This window comes from Ahaetulla prasina, chromosome 1 (genome assembly GCF_028640845.1).
Source record: "Ahaetulla prasina isolate Xishuangbanna chromosome 1, ASM2864084v1, whole genome shotgun sequence".
In the NCBI taxonomy this organism is placed as follows: domain Eukaryota; kingdom Metazoa; phylum Chordata; class Lepidosauria; order Squamata; family Colubridae; genus Ahaetulla; species Ahaetulla prasina.
The window spans coordinates 29,079,357-29,103,204 of NC_080539.1; the positions used below are offsets into that span (position 1 = coordinate 29,079,357).

Sequence of the window (23,848 nt, forward strand, 5' to 3'; positions counted from 1 at the left end):
GAATACTTTGAATGGATTGGATGTTTACAAACAAAGAAGATATCCAAAGTGCCTTTTTGGTGCACAGAAGAGTGAGGTATAAATGTTGAAAATAAACAAGGCAGTTGAGAATTTTTTCAAAGTCATCTACTTCATTGCCTTCAGCATTTATGGGTTGCAAGGAAATGCTTGATTCCTGGTCTGGAACAATTGGACAACATTGTCCAAGTCCCAAATTTGCTTAGTCAGTGACCCAGGGGAATAGGAAAAACCAAGTTAGTTAGTTAGTTAGTTGGTTAGTTACCATTGCACATGGTACAAGGAAATTAAATGCCATCTTCAGTGTACATTATAACTATAAAAATACAAACATACATTCTATATAATTGAAATTGAAAACCCGATATTGCACTATACCGTAGAATTCAATATGGCTATTGCCCTGGGATAGAAGCTGTTTTTCAGCCTATTTGTCCTTGCTTTTATTATCCTGTACTGTGTATGAAATGGGAGTTTCCAATATAAACTCCTGATTAAGAAACATTGTTTTTTTGGAATTCTTCAACCCACCTATGGGTTTGATCCAGATAAAGCACCTTCATAATATTCTTTCAGCAGTTTCATCCAAGGGACTTGCTAAATTAAACGTTGGACTGATGGTAGATATCCAAATATCATCTGCTTCTGGGGTCGTTCGTTATGGCTATGGAAAAAGAAACCATATTGTTGGTCCTGGGAAATTATTTAGTCACTTTTTATAACTGCCCCCTTGATAGGCAACTCAAAGTGGTATACAATGCTACAAAAATATAAAATACCGGTAAAACCAAACATAAAGCATATTTTGCCAGATGCAATCCAACAACCAAAAACAATCCAGATGGGTTCACAAGACCTCCTCATTCAATGTCTGCGGCAATAACCAAGTCTTCAAAACCTTACAAAAATCAGTGTTGGGGCCATCTGGATGTTACAAGGAATAGATTCCATAGTGCAAGTGCACCAACAGAGAAGGCGTGTCTCTTAAGTCTCACCAGATGATATTGCTTGTGTAACAGGATTCCGAGCCAGTGTAGCTCACAAAGTAGCAATGCAATGTGGGTGTACCGAGATACTGCCATAGCTAATTATGCTGTTGCATTCTGTACCAGCAATAGTTTCAAAGTGGTCTTCAATATACAGCACAAGGGAATCCAGACAATGGAACTGAAACTTGAGGGACTGTGAGTGACAGCCTCCTGATCCAGGAATTGGAGTAGCTGATGCATAATACGGATTTATGTGACGATCCCCCAAGCCATGATTGTCACTCATCCTTCAAGAGGAACTGTGAGATTAGGAATACCCTCAAAATGTATAGTAGATCTATTTGTGTAATTAATGGTAAGGCCAATGGGGTGTACAACTACATTCAGAAGCATATCGTGTCTCCCACTCGTAAAATCAAGCACATCCAGAAGGATACCATGACAGATTGTATCAAAGGTCACCAAGAAATCAAAGAGGGTCAGGATGGCTGTACCATCCCCACCCTAATCCCACCATAGAGGTGATCAATATTGTTTTGGTCCTATACTCAGGCCTGAAACTCAACTGAAAAGATCCAGAAAACCTTGAATTTAAAGCGCTCTGAAGCTGCAGCCTGCCCATTTTTTCCACAATCACACTAGGGGTGGGTTCTACCTACCTTTACTATTGGTTCGCATTCTGCTCGTGCACACTCTTCTGCACATACACAGAAGCTTCTGTGCATGCGCAGATCACCTATGATGATGTCCGGGTCAGTGAGCAGAGCCTCCCACCGGTTTTACTACCGGTTCTTGTGAACCAGTCCAAACCGGGGGTAACCCACCACTGAATCACACCCAAGGGAAAGCTGGAAACGGCTCAGAACTGATTTCCTAAGGAGGTAACTTCACTTGTGACTATGAATTCACCATGACTAGATAACCTTCCGGGAGGCCTTGAGCAACCCAGGAAGGATATGGATCTGATACACAAGTGGCTACACTCATAGTCTCAAGAATTCTATTCATTCCTTGGGACAAATAGGCTAAACTCCTTTCAGATAACCACAGGATGTGGATGGGTAGAGTTCAACTCTGAGTAAATCCAAACAACCTTATCCAATAGATTTCTCAAAAAATCCATTCAAAGGTCAAATGATCTGACCCACTCTTATCTAGGAAGAATGGGCTACCTTAAACTGGATTGCCAGAGAGCAATTTGTTGATGCAAATAGAGTGGAAAAATACCTAAGTTTTGCCTTTCTTATTTTCATGGTATACACCTTAATAAAGTTTCTTAATCAATTCCTGGATGAATTTGCCCTTTTTCTTTCTCTAGAAATGTTCTAAGTATCTTATTTCACTAGGTTCCTCTGAAAACCAGGGGGAGGATCCTGGAATTAATTTGGTATTAATGTTTTTATTCCTCATTATAATTTCATAATTGATTACATAGTCGTACTTGAACCTCAGAATACTGTCACAGTTAAAATCTTAAAGACTCAAATATTCATTATGACATAACAGTTTATAATTGCAGTTTTGTGTCAGCGTCTGAGTATTTTGAGACATTTCTTACTGAATTGGAAAATAATTTCTGCAGGTACATTTGACATTAGAATGGGGACAAGATGCCAGAATTGGAAGCTTTTGTCCTATAAAGATGTATGTTTCATAAATATGAAATGTATGGTTATGTACCCAGCTATTTTGTTTCCAAGGACCAACACGGAAGTGGTTTACTTGTTCAGATGCCTTTTTAATCTCCTTTTAGCTAAGGTTGCTGAGTTTTATGTAATTCTCTTATCCTAGTCCAATACTGCTTTCTCACATTACTCAAGGTTGGCTACGTCTTTGTTAGAGAAGAGGCAGAGCCTGGGGGCAGAGTCAAGAGAGGAATCAGCCTGGAGTCCTTGTGTTCCCACAAACAATCCAAGTCCAGCAGCCCCTGAATTCCATTAACTTATCTAACACCAATTTAGTCCAGACTGTTAGTTCACTAGATTCTTGTATATAAGAATGAGCAATACATTAGTTTAACTGGAACTTAACATATTGTCCTATTCTTCACACCTGACAGGCTTGGTTTCATGAACAAGTGTTGTAGTACAGATATTAACAGAGATGTCCATTCTGATAATTTTGATTGTCTCAGCTCTGTATAATTGGGAGTGCTGTTGGGTTGATTCAAATAATATTTCCCAGTGGAAAATCAATTCATAATATGCATACTGTTCGTTATTTCTGGCTAGGAAAGTAAAAGGAGGTTCCATGATATTTGGAATAGCATTTTTAAGTGAATGTTGGAGAAGCTGAAAATCTGTAACAAACTGAAGAGTTTGAGTAAGAGAAGTCTCTTCTCTAAGACTTGTAAAACTGTAGTTAGAGCACTAAACCATACAGCAATGCTGAATGAACTCTTCTAAGACTAGTTAGAAGAAATCTTTTTTTTTTAAAAAAACACCTTAATTTCTAGTTATTCAAACGGCAAATCACTTTTGAAATCTTGCAAGAAAAATGCAGAGTTCAGGCAGTTCTGGGGGGTTAGGATTGACCCAATGGTTTCAAAAGATTAAAGTGGTGTTATGGTGGCTCATTGATTTGTAAGATTAAACTATTAAGTTAAAGGCAAAGAATAGTAGACAATATTCTGAAGGAAAACTCTTTGGTTGTAACATCCTGAGTTATTTTAAGGGCTATAAATAGAACTTCTTAGTTTTAACAGATTAGAAATAGCAATCTGCCCACAAAACTGATCTGATTTCAGCGAATTTCCCAGTCAAAGCTACCAGAGAAATGAATTGTAGCAGAATAAAGCTAGTCAAGACGCCACGCACCCAACACTCAGAGAAAAGACAGGTTCTGAACAAAATTTATGGTGATGCGCACAGAAAGGGTAGCCTGAGTTCAGTAGGCTAATTTAGGCTAAAACAAGTTTGGTTAATTTTGGTTAAATTATTTTGCTGGAAACCAAAAATTGTCTTAACAATTGAACCAAGCGGTTCAGCATCATGAGTCCCCCAACAGAGTACCTATTTTTCTATAACTCGGGGTTAGTGGGTTTTCTGAACTCACTGGACCTAACCCAAAGTGCTTTTTCAAAAGGCAACTGGACTTTGTTCTTCCTTGAAAACGTTTGGCTTCTCATCCCAGAAGCTGCTTCAGAACTGGAACTTTTCTTTTTCCTTGAAGCTTCTTCAATGGGATGAGAAGCCAAACGTCTTCAAAGAAAAAGAAAGTCCAGGTGCCTTTTGAAAAAGCATTTTGGGACAACCATGACCTGGATAACTGACAATCTCCATAGTCATTGGACCTACTCAACGGACTACCTCTTATCTTGAAGTCCCTTGGCAGACCGTTCCCCAAGAAAATGAGAGATAGGTCACAACATCCTTGCGACAGTCAGAAGCTTCCACCTGTTTTGTTCTTTTTTTAAAAAAAAATCGAAGGGCGGGGCTGGACAGAAGCCTCCGCTGCTCCAAACCAACCCGCCTCCTTTTGCCAATCCGATCCGCACGGCGGGAAATTGGCTTCGGGTGGGGAGTTCGAGAAGCAGAGCGGGCAGCGGCTGTTTCCAGACGGTACTTTACGGAGACGGCGAGCGGCGAGCAGCCAGAGGGCAGAAGGAATTCGCTCGCTCGCTGGCAGCAAGAAGCGGAGCTCGGTCTCTCCCTCCCCCCCCCTTCCCACCGGCGACGTTTTTCGGCTCCTTTCGCGCCGGAGACGACGCGCGCTCTGCACGTGCTCAGAGAGACGCTCGTCACGTGCTCCCGGGCAAAACCAGGAGGCGGTGGCCGTGCATTTTCGCCCCCTTCGGCAGGCGGAGCGAGGAGGCTCGCTAGAAGGACGGGCGCGCGCAGCCAGGCAGCCAGGCAGGCAGAGACGCGACCAGCCAGGAAGGGGTTGTGACTGGCCCAGCCCAGTTGCAGCTCGAGGCGGATCGTAGCGGAGGAGAAAGGAGGAGGAGGAGGAGGAGGAGGGAGACGGCCTGGCTCGTTCGCCGTTGGCGGCTCGGAACGGCTCGGGCTTGCGATTCCCCTCGCCCGGCCCGCGCAGATCTCCTCTCGACTCCGGCGACGCCCATTCTGCGCTCGGTCCGGATGTGCAACAGTTTCCCTGAAGTTGCGCCCGGAGCTAGCAGGCGGACGGGCGGGAGGTTCTTGAGCGAAAGGGTGGAAGGACGAGAGCAGCCAGGCGGCTAGGCAGCTCTGCTGCGGCTGCTCCCGTTAGATTCTCTCTCTGGGCAGGAGCCGAGGATGTCCTCCTGAAGGCCGGGAGAGAGCGAGGAAGGGTGGGCTGTGCTCCAGTATGGGCGCCAAACAGACCAAGGGTTGCCCGCTGCCCGGCTCCGCCGGTAGCGGCAGCAGCGGCAGCAGCAGCCCCCAGGGTCCCCTCTCCGCCGGCCGCCGGCGGATTTTGCCTTCCCGGGAGCGCGGAAACTTCTTGGCTTCCCTCGTAGTACGATCGAGCGAAAAGTTTGGCAAGGGGTCAGGCGGCGGCGGCCTCCCCCCGTACCATCGCCGGATCGTCCTGATCCAAGATATGCTGAGGATGGTGAAACAAGGCAGGCACGAGGAGGCGACTGATCTGCTGAAGTACCTGCGCCAGGTAAGAGGGTGGGATCGCAGCTGGGATCTAGTGTGTGTGTGTGGGGGGGAGGCTGACATTCTCCAACAACAGTAGCAGATGTCTGGATGCATGTGCTGGACCTTACTTAGTTCCTGCTGGGCATATTGAGGATGCTTGGCTTCTTAGTATTTACTTAAGCGAGAAAGCCAGAGAATTCTTCTAACCAACGAATGGAATTGGGGTTTGACCCACTGAAGTGGAGGAATTTGGGAATGGCAACTTAGGAGTGGGTTATGGTTAAGTTGGCGTAGCTGCTGGCTGAGAGGCATTAGCTAGTGTGAAATTTACATCCTAAACTGGATGATTGGTAATTTGACTTTGAGCCAGGACATAAGCCAAGAGATACAGTTCTCGAAGGAATTTTCAAAAGGGATTTCAATGTTTGAGTGAAGAAGAGCTGGAGGTCCCTGAAAAGAATGTCCTCCACCTTCTGTAAGATACAATGTTGTACCACAGTGAGCAAATAAAGAATAGCTGTTTGTACATAAGTCTCTTCAAAGCAATCTTTGCATCTATTCAGTTCTCAGCTCTGTTACAGCATAGTCATTTTTGCATTATTTTTTTTTTGCTCTGCAGAGAAACTCAGGAGCTGACTGTGGTCCTTCTCCTGAAGGAGCCGGTCTCAGTTATAGTGAAACTCCTGCTAAGTCACCTTAGGACATGAAAAGAAGATTCTCTTCAAAGTTGTGATAGAGTTCAGTTCTTTGACTAAACCAGTAAAAATTGCAAACCAAGCTTTTCTCATGTCTAAAATCTATGGCACAATAAAGCATGGTTAAGCAAATTATAGCTCAGACATTATTTCTTTATCGTTGGTGGGATTGGGATTCCCCTGGGAAGAATTGTATGGGAAACTTTTCCTGACTGGCATTTAAGGGCTGTGCAGAGATCCAGATTTGAAGGGAGAAGTGATTTGAACCATCAGTGGGTGCACACATGTAGCACCTGTTGGCAGCTTCTTAAAAGTGCCATATTTTTTTCTGGGCTTACATGGCTCCCCTCCACAACTGTTGCCTGATTCAAGAAAAAGAGAACTCGAAGTGTTACCAGACAACATACATGTTTATGGGTCCTTTGGATTACTCTTCAAATCCAGACCTCTGCACAGCACTAAAAGCAATAATAAAGGAAGTGTCCAGATTTAGAGCATAACATTTTATTAGGCAGATGATGGGTTGAGAACAGTTGGACTGCAGAATCTGCTCAATGAAAGTCCTACATGTAGGACGTATGTATATCAATTAACCAGATATGTGAAAAGAGTAGCAAGAATTACAAGGATTTGATTGACTTTGTTCTGCGTCTGACAGAGAAATTCTGGCACTCACTACTCTATCTGATGCGTTCAGGTTTTTCTCTCTTATCTAGATGTGTTGATTCATACCATGCACATTTTTCTTCAGTAGCAGAGGTAGCCCAGTTTGATTTGCAAGTGTATATACAGGGGAGAAAAAAACTCTAATATGAAATATTATTTGTATATTAGCTGTAAATATTTAGGGGGATTGGAGGTAGTGAATCTTATGCCGTACTTGCCAAGATCAAATGCAAATGGTGGTATAATTGTTTTCTGTTTTGCTTTGTTTTTTGCTACAATATAGAGATTAGCAACATGTTTAAATCCGCTGCCCGATGTTTCTTGGCAGTAATAGAATTACATTTGCTGAGAATTAATTAAAGGGAGTCTGGACTGGCCTAGTGAACCCTGTGGATTACTTGGCATATTTCCTTGCACCGTTGCAGTGCACGGAGCCACACAGGAGTACATTTCATTTAAGTTGGGTTAATAAAATTAATTTCTCCTGTTTAAAATTAACCTCGAGCCCCCAAATTTATGGAAATTATCTTTTTTGGGTACTGAGAATTCCCAGCTAGATACTGTTTGTCCCTCTCCCGTTACAGTTTCTAGCTTTCCCCCAGAGCAGAAATTGTTTTTAATCTGTTATGTTCCTTTGGGAGATCTTAGCCAAAGGGTCACCAGCTTTAGCTGAATTGGATGTTCCAGAGAGGGAATACAAATGATAGTATTAACAAAATAATCTCTGTTCTGGTGGGAACCATAATAACTGACAGTATCAGAGACATCCAAATCTCTCGATTGTCTGGCTATTAAAACCCCTTTCCGTGGGTGGTTTCTTGAGCTCAGCTTGGAAATTGCTCCTTCTTATTTATTGAGTTTCTTCTAGGATAGATTTTTTTCCCCCTCCAGACTGCACTAAAATGCAAAAGTAGGACTGAAGATTGGAAAAACAGTGTGAAAAAAGGCAATAGGAAAGTACTTCTACATTATTATAGAAAACTACATGGTTGTATCTGTGTTTTAGTCACTAGGCATCAAGTTCCGTTTAAGGGAGTTTTTAACCTTAGAATCATAAAGCTGTAAAAAAATCCTAGAAAAATAAACAGGCTGTTTAAACTTGGGAAAACTATAATGCCCATAGCCCCAGAAGAACACTAGGGTTTCCAAACCCCCAAAGAACATCTCAGAGGGCCCTTTTCTCCAGTTGTCTTACTTTGGTTGGTGTCCACTGATTATTACAGCGTGCAGATATTTTGGTGTGTGATAAACATTTGCTCAGCTATGCTGGTCTCTAGCCATGGAAGACCTATTGCACACCACCATTCAGAAATGAAATAGCCAAGACTTTGGGGAGAATTAACCATTGTGGAGATTGGATTGTGGGGTCCAATAGTTGGAAAGAGTGTCATCAGTGATTTTTCTTTGAGCCTAAGAATTACTTCTTTGTTTAGTCTATATGCAAAAAAAATAATCCCTTTCTTGGAGCCAGTTGCAGACTTACGGTTTTCTTAATCTAAGGCTGTGAGAGATGTTTGAATAAGTGTATCTCCTTTTATGTATTTTTATTACATGTATCTAACCTCTTTTACCTTGAGAACTTGTACATGAAAGTCCCTCTCATTTTATGGTCATAATTATCGTGGGAGATAGGTTGGACTGAGGGACAATGACCAGTTCATGCACTTATGAACTTTGTACTTGAATCTAGACTTCCTCCTTATCTTTCAAGTCCAAACACTTTAAGCAGGGATCCTTAGAAGATGGATTCTATAGAAATACTTCTCTTTTCATGGAGAAGTATTTCTATTGTATTTCCAGTCTAGAGAAAAGAAGGACTAGGGATGACACGACAGCACTATTCCAGTATTTGAGGGGCTGCCACAAAGAAGAGGGGGTCAATTTATTTTCCAAAGCACTAGAAGGCAAGACAAGAAATAATGGATGTAAACTGAGGGCCATTAACCAGTGGAACAAGCTGGCATTCAGAAATTGTAGATGCTTCATCACTGGAAGTTTTTAAGAAAAGACTAGACAGCCACCTGTCTGAAATGGCATAGGGTCTCCTGCTTGAGCAAGGGGTTGGATTAGAAGACTTCCAAGGTCTCTTCCAGCTCTATTCTGATAGATTGGGACCAGAACTAAACCTTGGATTGTAACAGATATGTTAATATTATTGCGATGAAGGATAGGAAATGGCTGGATAATGATAATGTGTTAATAAAATACCTCCATGAGGAGAGATGTTTGGGCATTTGCAGAGGGGCTGCCTTAGCGAATGGGGCCAGCTATAAAACATTAATTTTCCAGATGAGCACATTTCCCAAAAAGAGCACTAAGCTGCAGGCATTCATTGGTTCTATTTTCTAAGAATTCCTGTGGGGGCCCAAATGTTGTTGGAAATAAATGCTGGATGCAAGGACTTTGCTTTGCAATGTGCCAAATTTCCGTTTCTTTAAAACTGAAATATTTAAGAAAGAAATAATTTGGAGCAAGGAGCTTAGCAAATACCACAGAAGCTGACTGTGGGCAAATTGGTGCCCATACACTTAAGTTGCTTTCTCTTCACCTTAGCTGTTTAAAATTCAAAGTATACGTGTCTATGTATGACAGGGGGAAGTATCTTTTAATCTTATTTTATTCTTCAGCCCCCCAGTTGCAGCAAACTTCATACACAGATGCCCCTTGCAAAGTCCTTTTCCCTTTATAGAGTGGCCATGTAGCTATTATAATTTGGTTTTATGGTTCCTGGTGTTTTGATTGTTGCTTGGGAGGAATAATCCCCAGTTGGGAAGATTCTTTCATGTATTGCAGATTTTCTTATACCTGCTGTGATTGCATTAAATTATTACTGATTACAGCACAGCAGTTTGCCAGTGTCGTATTTGAAATCTCACCTCTGTACTCAGTGCTCCTCAAATGCTGTTAGTGACACAGGCTAGCTACAGAATTATTTGCTTTATTTGTTGGAGATTCCAAGGCGTGGAATGTTTAAAAGTTTGCAAAAACTGGCCCACCCATGTGAAGTAGCACCCTTAGAAGCATTTGGCCCATTTATTCTCAATTTTTGCTAATAAACTGGGCAATGCCTATTCCAAATGCTAGGACAAATGTTCTTTCTAAGGTGTTGAACCTGACACAGTGGCTGCTGCTGGCTACTTCTTTCTCTCATCTCTTGGGTAGGCAAGAGTTTAAAAGGCCCAGCCCAGAGTATGTACTATGAAAGTTGGAAAGCCTGTATACCGTTGTGCAAATTTGCCCTTTGTCAGATCAGATGAAAATGAAATATTTTCATTTAATAAATTAATATTTCACTTAAAGTGAAGGGGCGGTGAACAAGAGACTGCATAAAAATGATTAAAGGGGGGAAGGGATTTGTGTGGACTCTGTTCCATTTTGCAAATACATAATGTGAGAGACAGAAGAAAAATCCCATCATCTTCCAGATGCCTGTTGAAAGATGTTCACACCATCTTGTGCATTAATTCTTTGTGTTCTTGGGAAGAAATGCTGAATTGGGGGGCGGGGGGACAGAGATCAGAAACCTAGGTTGCCTGTTGCTATGTGGACTGGTTTTCTACCACCCCATTCATCGGGTTGTGTGAAAGTGGAAGCATTTGGAAGCTCTTAGAGGAGTATAAGAGAGAATCAAGATGGAGAGAAAGCGAACGATGGAACTGTTGAAGCCTCATGGAACAAAAGGATCAGGCACTTAAATGAGTCAAATAAGAAGGGAACGATGCTGTGGAAGAGACAAGAACAAACGTCCATTCCAGGAGAAGGATTCAGAATTCAACCTAAGTGAAGAAATAATAGGAGCAAAGCTTTGAGATGAGCGTTGATTTCAGATGTACATATATTCACATTCTGTAGCTAGTCTTGCATCCATTTGTGCTGTGAGGATTTATGTTTAACGCGTAGCCCTATTGCTCAGCAAACCCACAAGTACAAATGCTAGCCTTGAGGATTAGACTGCAAGCCATGGAGGGCATAATGTGAGTTTTCAGTTCAGCTCTGGAGGATGCAGCAATTCACAAGGAAAACAGTGGCAAGTTGAACATTAGTCAGGAAGTGTTTGGTGTGGGTGTGCTGTCTGGACAGATTGTACAATCTTTCTTCCTTCCTTGGAAGTTTTTCATGGAAGCTATTTTATCTCCCTATCCCCTTATGTTTCTACGAGGAAATGCATAATATAGAATGGGTAACTATAACCTACATGAGAATAGAATCATAAGACTGGAAGGGACTTCGGAAGTCTTCTAGTCCAAGGGTCTCCAACCTTGGAAACTTTAAGACTTGTGGACTTCAACTCCCAGAATTCCTCAGCCAGCTTTGGCTGAGGAACTCTGGGAGTTGAAGTCCACAAGTCTTAAAGTTGCGAAGGTTGGAGACCCCTGTTCTAGTCCAACCTCCTGCTCAAGGCAGGAGACCTTATATCATCTCAATCAAATGGTTGTCCAGTCCATTCTTGAAACCTAGGGGAGGCAAGCTTCTCTATTCATTAATTGTTCTCACTGTCAGGAAATTTCTGCTTAGTTCTAGGTTGGATTTTTTTATTTTTTTTACATTTATATCCCGCCCTTCTCCGAAGACTCAGGGCGGCTTACAGTGTATAAGGCAATAGTCTCATTCTATTTGTATATTTTACAAAGTCAACTTATTGCCCCCCCAACAATCTGGGTCCTCATTTTACCTACCTTATAAAGGATGGAAGGCTGAGTCAACCTTGGGCCGGGCTTGAACCTGCAGTAATTGCAGGCTACTGTGTTCTAATAACAGGCTCCTTACAGCCTGAGCTATTCCGGCCCAAGCTTCTGCTCATTCTTGTTCTGTCCACTGGTAACCCACTTCCCTGTGGCAGTCCCTCAAGTACTGGAAGACAGCTATTATGTCACCCCAGTCCTTCTCTTTGATAGGTTACACATACCGACCGGTAATTCCCTCAACTGCTTATCATACAATTTAGCCTCCAGATCATTTTTGTTGCTCTTCTCTGCACACCTCCTAGGACAGGGGTGTCAAACTCGATTTCATTGAGGGCCGCATCAGAGTTGTGTTTGACCTTGGGGGGGGGGTGTGGCCAGCTTGATGGGGCGCCTGTGGTGGCCCAAGTGCTCTGCCAGTGAAAACGGGCTCTTGAGCTCTGTTTTCAGCTGCGATAGCCTTCTGCAACCCTCTGCCAGCAAAAATGGGGGAGAGGGATGTGTAGGATGAACTGTGTTACTTTGTCATTCTGTGCACTTTTACAGACAATCTTATTTTCTGCAGCAAAGTCTAAACCATCGCTTTGGGAACCAACTCTGAAATGAAATTTTCATATATTAGATTTATAAACCATTTTTTGTTCAGGTGTACACTGTAGTCCTTCCTCGTATTTTTCCACACAATGAAAAATCTCTTGAGCGAGCTAATTACTCAGTGTGGTTCTGTGACCTGAAGGTGGACTACAACCTACCGGTAGTTCTTTCTGCAATTTGTCTGTCACCTTAACTTGCACTGGCTGTTTTGAGTAGATATGCAGAAATGCTACAGTAAGAGCAAAAAGTTTAGGCATCCAATCCAAAATTTGGTACATGTAGGTTAAATGATGGTACTGAGAAATTCATCTGAGACATATTTTGATTCTACAGGATGGTGAAAGTCTCTCAGAAGCATCTAAGATGGAATAACTGTATTATATCATTTAATAAAAAACACCATCAAAAATCTAGTCTGTTACCCTAGAACAATGTTCAGAAGTCCAGTAAGGAACCACTTACATATTGTGCTCAAGAAATTGGGTATATATGTCTGTATAGTCACCTGAAGAGAAGTTCAAATTGTGAGCATATATACCCTGTATATATCACCTATACATTTAATGAAAACTTGCCAATTAAGATAAGGGCGAGGAAATTTATAAATTAAAGCAGTGGTAGTCAACCTGATCCCTACCGCCCACTAGTGGGCATTCCAGCTTTCTTGGTGGGCGGTAGGGGTTTTGTCCAATACTGAAGCACTTTCCTTTTTTAAATTTAATTGACTTTTAAAAAAAATTTCATAGCATTATTTAAAAACATTTTCATTAGATTTTCATAAAATTCCCCGTGACAATTTAAATTTCTGAAAATATACTATTGTATCACCTGTGCATAAGTTTAGTTCACGTTACATAAGTGAAACTAAATGGCGCTATAGTGCGACCGCAAACAAAAGAGCCTCATCCCAGAATAGCTCGCTGTCAACCTCCCTGAAACTTTTGAGCGTTTGGAAGTGAGGCCTCATATAAGCTCAGCTCACTCACCTCGAGAGCTTTTAGCTCAGCCTAAATTCACCTTCCCTTCCACCAGAGAGGGAGAAATTACTGAAGCTCAAAGCCGTTCCGATGAACGCAGGAGGACCTCCCTTCCCTCCTTCAGACGGCAGGGAGTTCAGGCAGCACCAGGGACTTGGGGGGAATCACAACTCCCCCCTCCAATTGACTTTTCCCGCCAACAGAGGCCTACGCTGCCTCCAGCTGCTTCTATTCCTCCTGGTTGGGCATTTTATCCTGGACAAGGGTGGATCCAATGCCAATGGCAACCAGCCAGTTCAGCACCTTTCTTTCCTGGGGGCCCCAGGCCGAGCTTTGCCCCATCAGCTGAAGCATTTCAAGGACTTCCTTCTCAGCAGCCAGGGGGAATTCCACCCCCCTCCACAACTCAGCAACCAGCCACAACAGCAACGGCCGTCCCCCAAATCCCTCTTCAACCGCAAGCAGGCCAGCTAAACCCACCTGCACCCCCTCACCCAGCCCCTCCCCCTTTCAAACCAACCTTTGACGGGAATCCACACCACCTGGCTTACTTTCTCAACAGAATTGAGGCTTAAATTGAACAATATAGACATCTATAATATACAATATAGCTACCTGCGCCACCATGAAGTCCAGACCAGGGAAACCCCCTAGACTCCTACAACGCGTAGCCGAACCCACCAGACCCTGGGAAGAGATTGCCATGGATTTTATTGTTGAACTCCCACCTAGTGGGGGAAATACAGTGATATGGACCGTAGTAGACTTGTTCTCTAAACAGGCCCACTTCACTGCGTGCAGTGGATTGCCATCGGCGAGAAAATTAGCAAAGCTCTTCGTCAAACACATCTACAGACTGCATGGAGTTCCTAAAAGGATAATATCCGATGGGTGTTCAATTCACAGCCAAGTTCTGGAGGGAGTTCCTACGGTCCATTGGGTCGTCTCAAGGACTTAGTTCTGGATTCCATCCAGAGACCAATGGAGCGGCTGAAAAATTGAACTCGATGGTGGAACAATACATATGGTGTTATGTAAATTACCAACAAGAAAACTGGTCAGATTTGTTACCATTTGCAGAGGTCTCATATAATAATGCTGTACACAGCAGCACGGGGTTAACCCCTTTTCAAGTAACCACTGGCATGGACTTCGTTCCAATGCCTGAACTCCCTGTGCAACCCCCCACTTCCGTTTCCCTAACGGACTGGATGAATTCGTTGAAAAAAGGTTGGGAAAATACAAAAAAGGCCTTGGCTGTGACAGCTCGGAATTACAAAGCCCAAGCTGACAAACACCGTTCCCTTCAACCCCCTTTTCGCATTGGAGATAAAGTCTTTTTATCTACTAAGTATCTGAGGTTGAGAATACCCAGCAGAAAATTCGGTCCAAAATTTTTGGGTCCTTTCCCCATTGAAAAAATTATTAATTATTAATCCTGTTACCGTCCAACTCAAGCTCCCTCGAATGTTGGGAAAAATACACCCATACCAGCTTATTAAAACCTGCTAGACAGTCTGGTCTGAGACCTCAACCTGCCGCTCCCCCACCACCCTTGATAATCCAAGGTGAAACCCACTATGAAATCAAGAAAATCCTTGACTCTAGACTATATAGAGATCAATTACAATATTTAGTCCACTAGAAGGGATATCCATTATCTGAATCTACTTGGGTCAAAAGTTGGAAAGTAAATGCGGACAATTTGATTAAACAATTTCACGACACTTTCCCTGACAAACCTAAAAAACCTCTTGGAGAGAGGGGGAGGGTAGAAGGAAAGTGTGGACCACTGACACTCTTCTTTATCGACTCTTTGTTTTCTTTCCTAGGATATAGCTTTTTTTCCAAGGGGGGACGCCTGTCAGGCCTGGAAACCATATTAGACTTTAGGGTTCCAGACGCTGCCACATTTTTCCCCTGAGGGGAGGAAGGGGGGCTGAGGGGTATGGTAACATTCTTCAAGCGGTCAAGGTCGGATGGTGTTCACATCTGCAGGAAGAGTGGCAAGAAGATATTCGAATGAACTGGGAGAACGTGGGACCATGTGACCATCAAAGGGGTCAGGGGGGTGGGACTCTTGGGGTTTGTATAACTGGGAAAAGAATCCGGAAATTCAGTTTTGGAATTTCACTCATCATGTGCCAGTTTCCTCATGCTAGTAAAGAACTCTGGAAAACAATGGCTTCTGAGTTTTTTTTATGCAGAAGAGGTTTTTCTGGAACCTTGACATTTGCGCATCTCCCCCCCACACCCAGCTGTAACAGACAAGCGGAGCTGGTAGCCGGTGCCCCCCCAAACCCAATCCACACTGTGTGACAGGCATGCGCAGACGACGATACACGGCCCATTACTGTGGAACCGGTGGGCGGTTAGAAAATTTTACTACTAACAGAGATACAAAAGTGGGCGGTAGGTATAAAAAGGTTGACTACCCCTGAATTAAAGGATAGCAGCATTCTGTCAGCAATATCCAAGCAAGAAAAGCAGATCTACATAATTGGATCTGCTGCTAGAAGAAAGAGATAAAAAGGGACATGGGGAAGTTCCCCCTTTTCTTTCAAGAATTTTGTTTTCCAAACTTAAAAACTTGAGAAAATATTGGCAGAAAATCTATATAAAGTTCTTTTCTCCCTCTTTATCCTATGAACGATATTGGAGTTTTATTTACCCTTAAGTGGGTAAAGATAAAGGTTCCCTCGCACATGCATCTCTGTTTCAAAGCCGAAGAGCCAGCGCTGTCCAAAAACATCTTTGTGGTCATGTGGCTGACATGACTAAACACTGAAGGTGCACGGAGCGCTGTTACCTTCCCACCAAATATGGTCCCTATTTTTTCTACTTGCATTTTTTTACGTGCTTTCGAACTGCTAGGTTGGCAGAAGGGAGGATAAGTAACGGGAGCTCACTCCGTTAAATGGTGCTAAGGATTCGAACCGCTGAACTGCTGACCTTCTGATCGACAAGCTCAGTGTCTTAGCCACTGAGCCACCACGTCCTAACTAACTAATTAACTAATTATAAGTTAATTTTTCAATTCTGGAGATCGTTTCTTTTCACTTAATATATTTTCCTGGGAATAAGTCCAGTAGAACTAAACAAGATATAATGAGTAAAAGATTGGCATACTAGGTATTTATTTGAATTATTTTCTAAGGAGGAGTGATCATGCAGTTTTATCTGTTGTGTCATGAATTATTTTTTATGTAATAAGTAATAAAAATCAATTTTAGGTTTGTAACTATATTTTCATAACCTCCCCTCAAATTCTGTCTTTCTAAAAGGGCTTGGTATCCTTCCTCCACCCACTCCTTTTCTCCATTGTGCCAAAATATCAGAATAGGTTATATTTCAGTGCTGAACAAATTGAACCTTCTGTGCCTGAATGCCATAACAGAGAATAAGGGGGATCTGGTGGAATTTCTCAGTCCCTTAAAAAAAAGGTTCTGCTAAAGTCACCAATTTCTTTCTCCTAGAAAATTGCCTGCCAGTTCCTTTCACCCCCCACATATAACAGATCTCTCGGGCTTCCTGTTTTATCTAGTTTTTTTCACTGGTGCCCAAAATACTGTGCCTTTCCACTCCTGGATCTACAATGCAAGAATCAACTTCCCTCCATGTTTCTAAAGAGGTAGCTGTTTGTTGCTGCAGCCTCTGTATCTCTCTGCCCCCCCAAACCCAAAGTCTTGGAGCATCATAGCAAATAAATTTATTTTCCTGCAAGCTTTTAAAGATCGCAGTCCGCTCTTATCAGATCAGTGAGTGAAGTTGTGTGAATGAGATTTTACCTGTTACTCATCTGTGTCCATTCCTTTGTTCTCAATGCCTGTGGGAGGAATCGGCAGTGATAAAATATGGAGTTGTTGGAGCAGATGTGTTTGAGATGGTGGCGTGAGACACGGAACCTCAGTAAGGATCACCTTAGCTTTTGAAGAATTCCTGTTTTTTGTTTTAAAAAGAAAAATCTTCATCTAGGCATATTAGTTTTTGGCAGGCCAGAAAGAATCAGTGACGGGAAGAATTTGTATTTCCGAGCTGTCTGCTTGTATCTGGAAATAATATAATCCCAGAACGGAGTGGACCATATGCCTTTTTCTACGTCAGATCTAAATCTGCTTTGATAAACATTCTGCTAAGCTCTGCCTGAAAAAATGGATTTGTAGGAACACCTTATCTTGCCTGGAACTTTTCAGAGATATTTCCCTAAAATGTAGGACAAAGCTTGTGGCAGGGAATAGGGAGCCATTGTGAGTTTCAGCGGTGACCATATTTTATTTATTTATTTATTTATTTATTTATTTATTCGTATTTGTATACCGCCCTATCTCCTGAAGGACTCAGGGCGGTTCACAGGCAAGTAAAAACATATATGTACAAATTAAGAAAACCATTAAAAAACTTATTCTAAAAGCCAAATTATTAAAAATAGTATAAATATTAAAACCAATTAAAACCCCTATAAATTTAAAAACTAGTCCAGTCCTGCGCAGATGAATAAGTGTGTTTTAAGCTCGCGACGGAAGGTTCGGAGGTCCGGAAGTTGACGGAGTCCTGGGGGGAGTTCGTTCCAGAGGGTGGGAGTCCCCACAGAGAAGGTCCTTCCCCTGGGCGACGCCAGACGACACTGCCTAGCTGACGGCACCCTGAGGAGTCCCTCTCTGTGAGAGCGCACGGGCCGGTGAGAGGTATTCGGTAGCAGTAGGCGGTCCCGTAAGTAACCCGGCCCTATGCCATGGAGCGCTTTAAAGGTGGTTACCAAAACCTTGAAGCGCACCGGAAGGCCACAGGTAGCCAGTGCAGTCTGCGCAGGATAGGTGTCACGGGAGCCACGAGGGCTCCTCTATCACCCGCGCAGCCGCATTCTGAACTAACTGCAGTCTCCGGATGCCCTTCAAGGGAGCCCCATGTAGAGAGCATTGCAGTAATCCAGGCGAGACGTCACGAGGCGTGAGTGACCGTGCATAGGCATCCCGGTCAGAAAGGCGCAACTGGCGCACCAGGCGAACCTGGTAAAAGCTCTCCTGGAGACGGCCGTCAAATGATCTTCAAAAGACAGCCGCTCATCCAGGAGGACGCCCAAGTTGCGCACCCTCTCCATCGGGGCCAGTGACTCGCCCCAACAGTCAGCCGTGGACTCAGCTGACTGTACCGGGATGCCGCATCCACAGCCACTCTGTCTTGGAGGGATTGAGCTTGAGCCTGTTTCTCCCCATCCAGACCCGTGACGGCCTCCAAACACCGGGACAGCACTGATAGCTTCGCTGGGGTGGCCCGTGTGAAAAGTACAGCTGGGTGTCATCAGCGACAGCTGGTACCTCACACCGAAGCCACTGATGATCTCACCCAGCGGCTTCATATAGATGTTGAACAGAAGGGGCGAGAGGATCGACCCCTGCGGCACCCCACAAGTGAGGCGCCTCGGAGCCGACCTCTGCCCCCCTGTCAACACCGTCTGCGACCGATCGGAGAGATAGGAGGAGAACCACCGATAAACGGTGCCTCCCACTCCCAATCCCCCCAACCGGCGCAGCAGGATACCATGGTCGATGGTATCGAAAGCCGCTGAGAGGTCTAATAGGACCAGGGCAGAGGAACAACCCCTATCCCTGGCCCTCCAGAGATCATCCACCAACGCGACCAAAGCCGTCTCAGTGCTGTAACCGGGCCGGAAACCGGACTGGAACGGGTCTAGATAGACAGTTTCATCCAGGTGTAAGGGAAACTGATATGCCACCATACTCTCTACAACCTTCGCCGCGAAGCGAAGGTTGGAGACCGGACGATAATTACCTAAAACAGCCGGGTCCAGGGAAGGCTTCTTGAGGAGGGGTCTCACCACCGCCTCTTTCAAGGCGGCCGGGAAGACTCCCTCCACCAAAGAAGCGCTCGTAATTGCCTGGAGCCAGCCTCGTGTCACCTCCTGAGTGGCCAGCACCAACCAGGAGGGGCACGGGTCCAGTAAACACTTGGTGGCATTCAACCTACCCAACAACCTGTCCATGTCCTCGGGAGCCACAGGGTCAAACTCATCCCATAAAATGTCACCAAGACCACCCTCAGACGCCTCACCTGAGTCACCGCAATTTTGGTCCAGACCGTCCCGAAGCTGAACGATTTTATCGTATAGATAACCGTTAAACTCCTCAGCACGTCCCTGCAATGGGTCATCCCGCTCCCCCTGGTGAAGGAGGGAACGAGTCACCCGAAACAGGGCGGCTGGGCGGTTATCTGCCGATGCAATGAGGGAGGAGGCGTAGCTACGCCTCGCTTCCCTCAATGCCACTAGGTAAGCCCTATTATAGGACTTCACTAGTGTCCGATCAGCCTCCGAACAGCTAGACCTCCAGGAACTCTCTAGGCGTCTTCTCTGGCGCTTCATCCTTCTCAGCTCCTCGGAGAACCAAGGAGCCGGTTGGGACCTGCGCCGGGTCAGAGGCCGCAAAGGCACGACACGATTTAGGGCCCCCGCCGTGGCCCGTTCCCAGGCCGCAACAAGTTCCTCAGCCGTGCCATGAGCCAGACCCTCAGGAAGTGACCCAAGCTCCGTCCGGAACCTCTCCGGGTCCATCAGGCGCCTGGGACGGAACCAACGTATCGGCTCCGTCTCCCTGCGGTGTTGAATGGCGGTCAGAAAGTCCAGGCGAAGGAGAGAGTGATCTGACCATGACAAAGGTTCAATGACTATTTCCTTCAAGTCCAGATCTCTCAACCACTGACCAGAGACAAAAATCAAGTCCAGAGTGCCACCCCCAATGTGAGTAGGGCCATCAACTACTTGGGTCAGGTCCAAGGCCGTCATGGAAGCCGTGAACTCCCGAGCTGCTGTCGATGACGAGCCGGAAGATGGCAAGTTAAAGTCCCCCATGACTAAAAGTCTGGGGGTCTCAACTGCCACCCCAGCAAGCACCTCCAGGAGCTCGGGCAGGGCAGCTGTCACGCAGCAAGGAGCCAGGTACGCCACCAGCAAGCCCATCTGACACCTATGACCCCATCTCACAAAGAGGGATTCGCACCCGCAATCTGAGGTACAGTGGTCTCCCTCGGCTCCAGACTCTCTCTAATCACAACCGCCACCCCCCTACCCCTACCCTGAGCCCTCGGCTGATGGAATGCACGGAAACCCGGTGGGCACATCTCAACAAGGGGCACGCCCCCTTCTGCGCCCAACCAGGTCTCCGTAACGCCCATAAGGTCCGCGGCACCCCCCTGAATAAGATCATAAATTAGGGGGGCCTTATTGGCCACGGACCGTGCGTTGCACAGCATCAGCCGAAGGCCCAGGCTCTGAGAATCTTGACCATCCGGGAAACGGGAAAAGTCTGGGGGCTCGGGGCGCGCGATCGCCTGCAAACATCGAGCGCGCGCCCCCAAAGAACGATATGAGCCCCCACTTCCGTCATATCTGCCCCTTCCACTTACCGTACAAATAAGATATACTACTCTCTGCCTTCCATGGCATATTCATTGCTCAGCTATAAGCAGCAGCTCTTACTAAAGAAGTCCTTGATGATAAAATGATTTGGGATTGTAATGAAATATGATACAACCTCCACCCTCAGGTGGGAGAGCCCCTTATTAAACTTACATTAAGTAAAAGAAGGTAAAAGCTAGTAAATAGCAGGGGGTGCAGTTAGGTTGCACAACATGCTTAATTGGGTCAGGTAAAGCCTAGAAGTTTTCACACAAAATGTTAAACATGACTAGCGTTATTCTTGGTTATTGTTATGTTTGTGGCTTAATGTATTGCTCAGATGTTCACGTTGTGAGGTTTTGGTTTAGGAACCTATTTCAGTAATGTAATTGAGTGGGTGGTATGAATACAATCATTGTTATGTCCAGCTACTGTAATCTGAAGTGGTAGCCATAACCTTCATCATATCAGATTTTTTTTAAGCATTTTGGGGCGCTCCAAGCATGTTCCAAAAACTACAAGGAAAACTGGAGGACTTTGGTTCTCTAATTGGCCTTTGGGCACTCAATATGACTAGAGTGAAACATAGAAAACCTGGGGAAGAAATTGGAGCTAACCTTTTTCAGGAAATTAGAGATTAAGTAAATGTTCCTCTTATGCTACCATTGATTGGGAGGATTCCTTTGAGAAGTTTCAAGAGTACTTGAGCCACCTTCATTTGCACTTCCTGGTTCCTTTTGGTTTGTGCAGTAGGGTAGCAACACCATCTGCCACCTGGCAACTTCTGATTTTGCTGTGGGTGTCCAAAATACGTTCTTCCCTGCCTCATATGACATGGCATGAATTCTCTGATAACCTTGCTCTGCGATAATACATCTATGCCTCCTATGAAAACAAATCTGAGGCCTTTAAGTACTGGTGGGAAAGTTCTGTTTGCCCTCATCTATTTTCCACTTTGTCCTATATGACTTCAGAAAGAGCTGTTGAGGCTGTTGGAAGAAACCACAAGGGTAGGGAGAGGCATGGTTTCTGGCTTCTTTGGCTCAATTATCCTGAAGAGTTTGTGTAACTAACAATTATGTCTTTGTTCAGAGTTATTTCAGAGATAAGACCAATGTGCTTTTCCTCCCCAGGCACTAGATCAAATAAGTGACCCAAAATGAAAGTCTTTCAAATGGAAGAACAAAAAGAAAAGCAAACTTTGAGAGGGAAAAAATGCAAACATCCAGTAAAGGATGTATTTGAGTGTTTGCATTTCTGTGCATGTGCACACACACACACACACACACACACACACACACACCACTCCCCCACACAGACATACAATAAAGGAATGTATGGTGCATACGCATAAACTAGCACAGCAACAGTAGCGTGCAGTAAATAACAAGCTTGCAGAATGAGTAATAATTTGACAAAAACTCTGAACTGGGCACAGGGGAATCAAAGGCTGTAACCTGGCACATTCCAAGCTAAGCCACAAGCCTGGCTTGTTGTGTCATCCAAATGTACCCACCACAAACACATCTATCCCTCTATAATTGGTTACTATTCTCCTCCTATCCTAAAGCCCTTTATGTATGGAATGATTCTGCTCTGCCTCTAAACATCTAATTAAAAAAAGGACCAGAATGAGATTTTCTGTTATATCCACGTTGTGATCTCTAGGAAGTTAATCATATGTTTTAAAGTTTAAGATGTTCTTATGAGAAAGTCAGTGAATCAGGTTCCAGGTGTAATTCGCTTTAGCAAATAAATGCACACATAATTTTGAGATTCTTTGTTTTCTTGCATCCACTCCTCCGCTCTATATATTAGTGGAAGTCCTGAAATGTTGCTGAGGGGAGATCATGCGTGGTTTTGGGGTGCAGTATCATCAGTATGTTGATGATACTCAGCTGTACGTTTCCACCCCGGACCACCCCAATGAAGCCATCAACATGATGTTCCGGTGTTTGGAGGCCATGCGGGTCTGGATGGGGAGGAATGGGCTTCGACTCAATCCCTCCAAGACTGAGTGGCTGTGGATACCGGCGTCCCGGTACAGTCAGCTGGTTCCATCACTAGCTGTTGGTGCCGAGTCATTGGCCCCTATGGAGAGGGTTCGCAACCCGGGTGTTCTCCTGGATGCTCGGCTGTCATTAGAAGACCACATGACGGCCGTCGCCAGGAGGGCCTTTTATCAGGTACACCTGATTCGCCAGTTGCACTCCTTCATAGACCAGGATGCTTTGTGCACGGTCACTCATGCCCTCGTCACTTCCCGCCTGGACTACTGTAACGCTCTCTACATGGGGCTCCCCTTGAAGGGCACCTGGAGGCTCCAGCTGGTCCAGAATGCGGTTGCGTGAGTGATAGAGGGAGCCACTTGTGGCTCCCATATAACACCTCTCCTGCGCAGGCTGCACTGGTTGCCGGTGGTCTTCCGGGTGCAATTCAAGGTGTTGGTAACCACCTTTAAAGCGCTCCATGGCTTAGGACCGGGGTACTTACGGGACCGCCTGCTGCCACCGGTAGCCTCCCATCGACCTGTGCGCTCCCACAGGGAGGGTCTCCTCAGGGTGCCGTCAGCCAAACAGTGTCGGCTGGCGACCTCCAGGAGGAGAGCTTTCTCTGTGGGGGCTCCTAACCTCTGGAACAAGCTTTCTCCGGGGTTACAATCACTCCCCGACCTCCGGACCTTCCGATGCGAGCTCAAGACCCTATTGTTTCATCGCGCCGGGCTAGCCTAATGTGTAATGTGTTGTTTTTTAATTGGGGTTTTATTATTTGATTTTAAAGATTCTTAATTGTTAGCCAAAATTTAATTAGATTTTTATATTGTTTTTAATTTATTTATGACTATTGTGAATTCTGTTTTTATGTTGGCTGTGAACTGCCCTGAGTCCTTCGGGAGAAGGGCGGTATAGAAATCTAATAAACCTAACCTAAGCTAACCTAACCTTTTGGCAATTGAAAATACTCTGGGTTAATTCATATTAAACCTGAATTTAGTAAACAGACTATCAGATCTGCTACTGAGAAAGTCATCCGTAGGACCAGTTAAGTTTTCAGTCTAGAATTTCTAATAGTTCGCTCAGCCACTTCATTTGCATTCACTGATATAGTCAGAGACCTAATTCATATTACACTCTAATCGTGTATACTCTTGGTGTGATTATGCAGATCCTGGTGTGATGTGGCGTGGCATGACTCATCTATTGTGAACATTCTCAACCTGCGATACTCTCCAAAAGTGTGGTTTTCAACTC

The 23,848-nt window shown here is 44.6% G+C and overlaps 1 protein-coding gene across 1 annotated transcript in view; it reads left to right on the forward strand.

Annotated features, from left to right (window-relative positions):
• The first annotated feature begins 4,958 nt into the window (after nt 1–4,958).
• LRRC75A (leucine rich repeat containing 75A) overlaps nt 4,959–23,848 on the forward strand; it is a 76,193-nt gene continuing 57,303 nt past the window's right edge. The window contains exon 1 of the mRNA XM_058164619.1: nt 4,959–5,594. Coding sequence (XP_058020602.1) covers nt 5,295–5,594 — 300 coding nt within the window. The 5' untranslated portion in view covers nt 4,959–5,294. The remainder of the gene's footprint in view (nt 5,595–23,848) is intronic.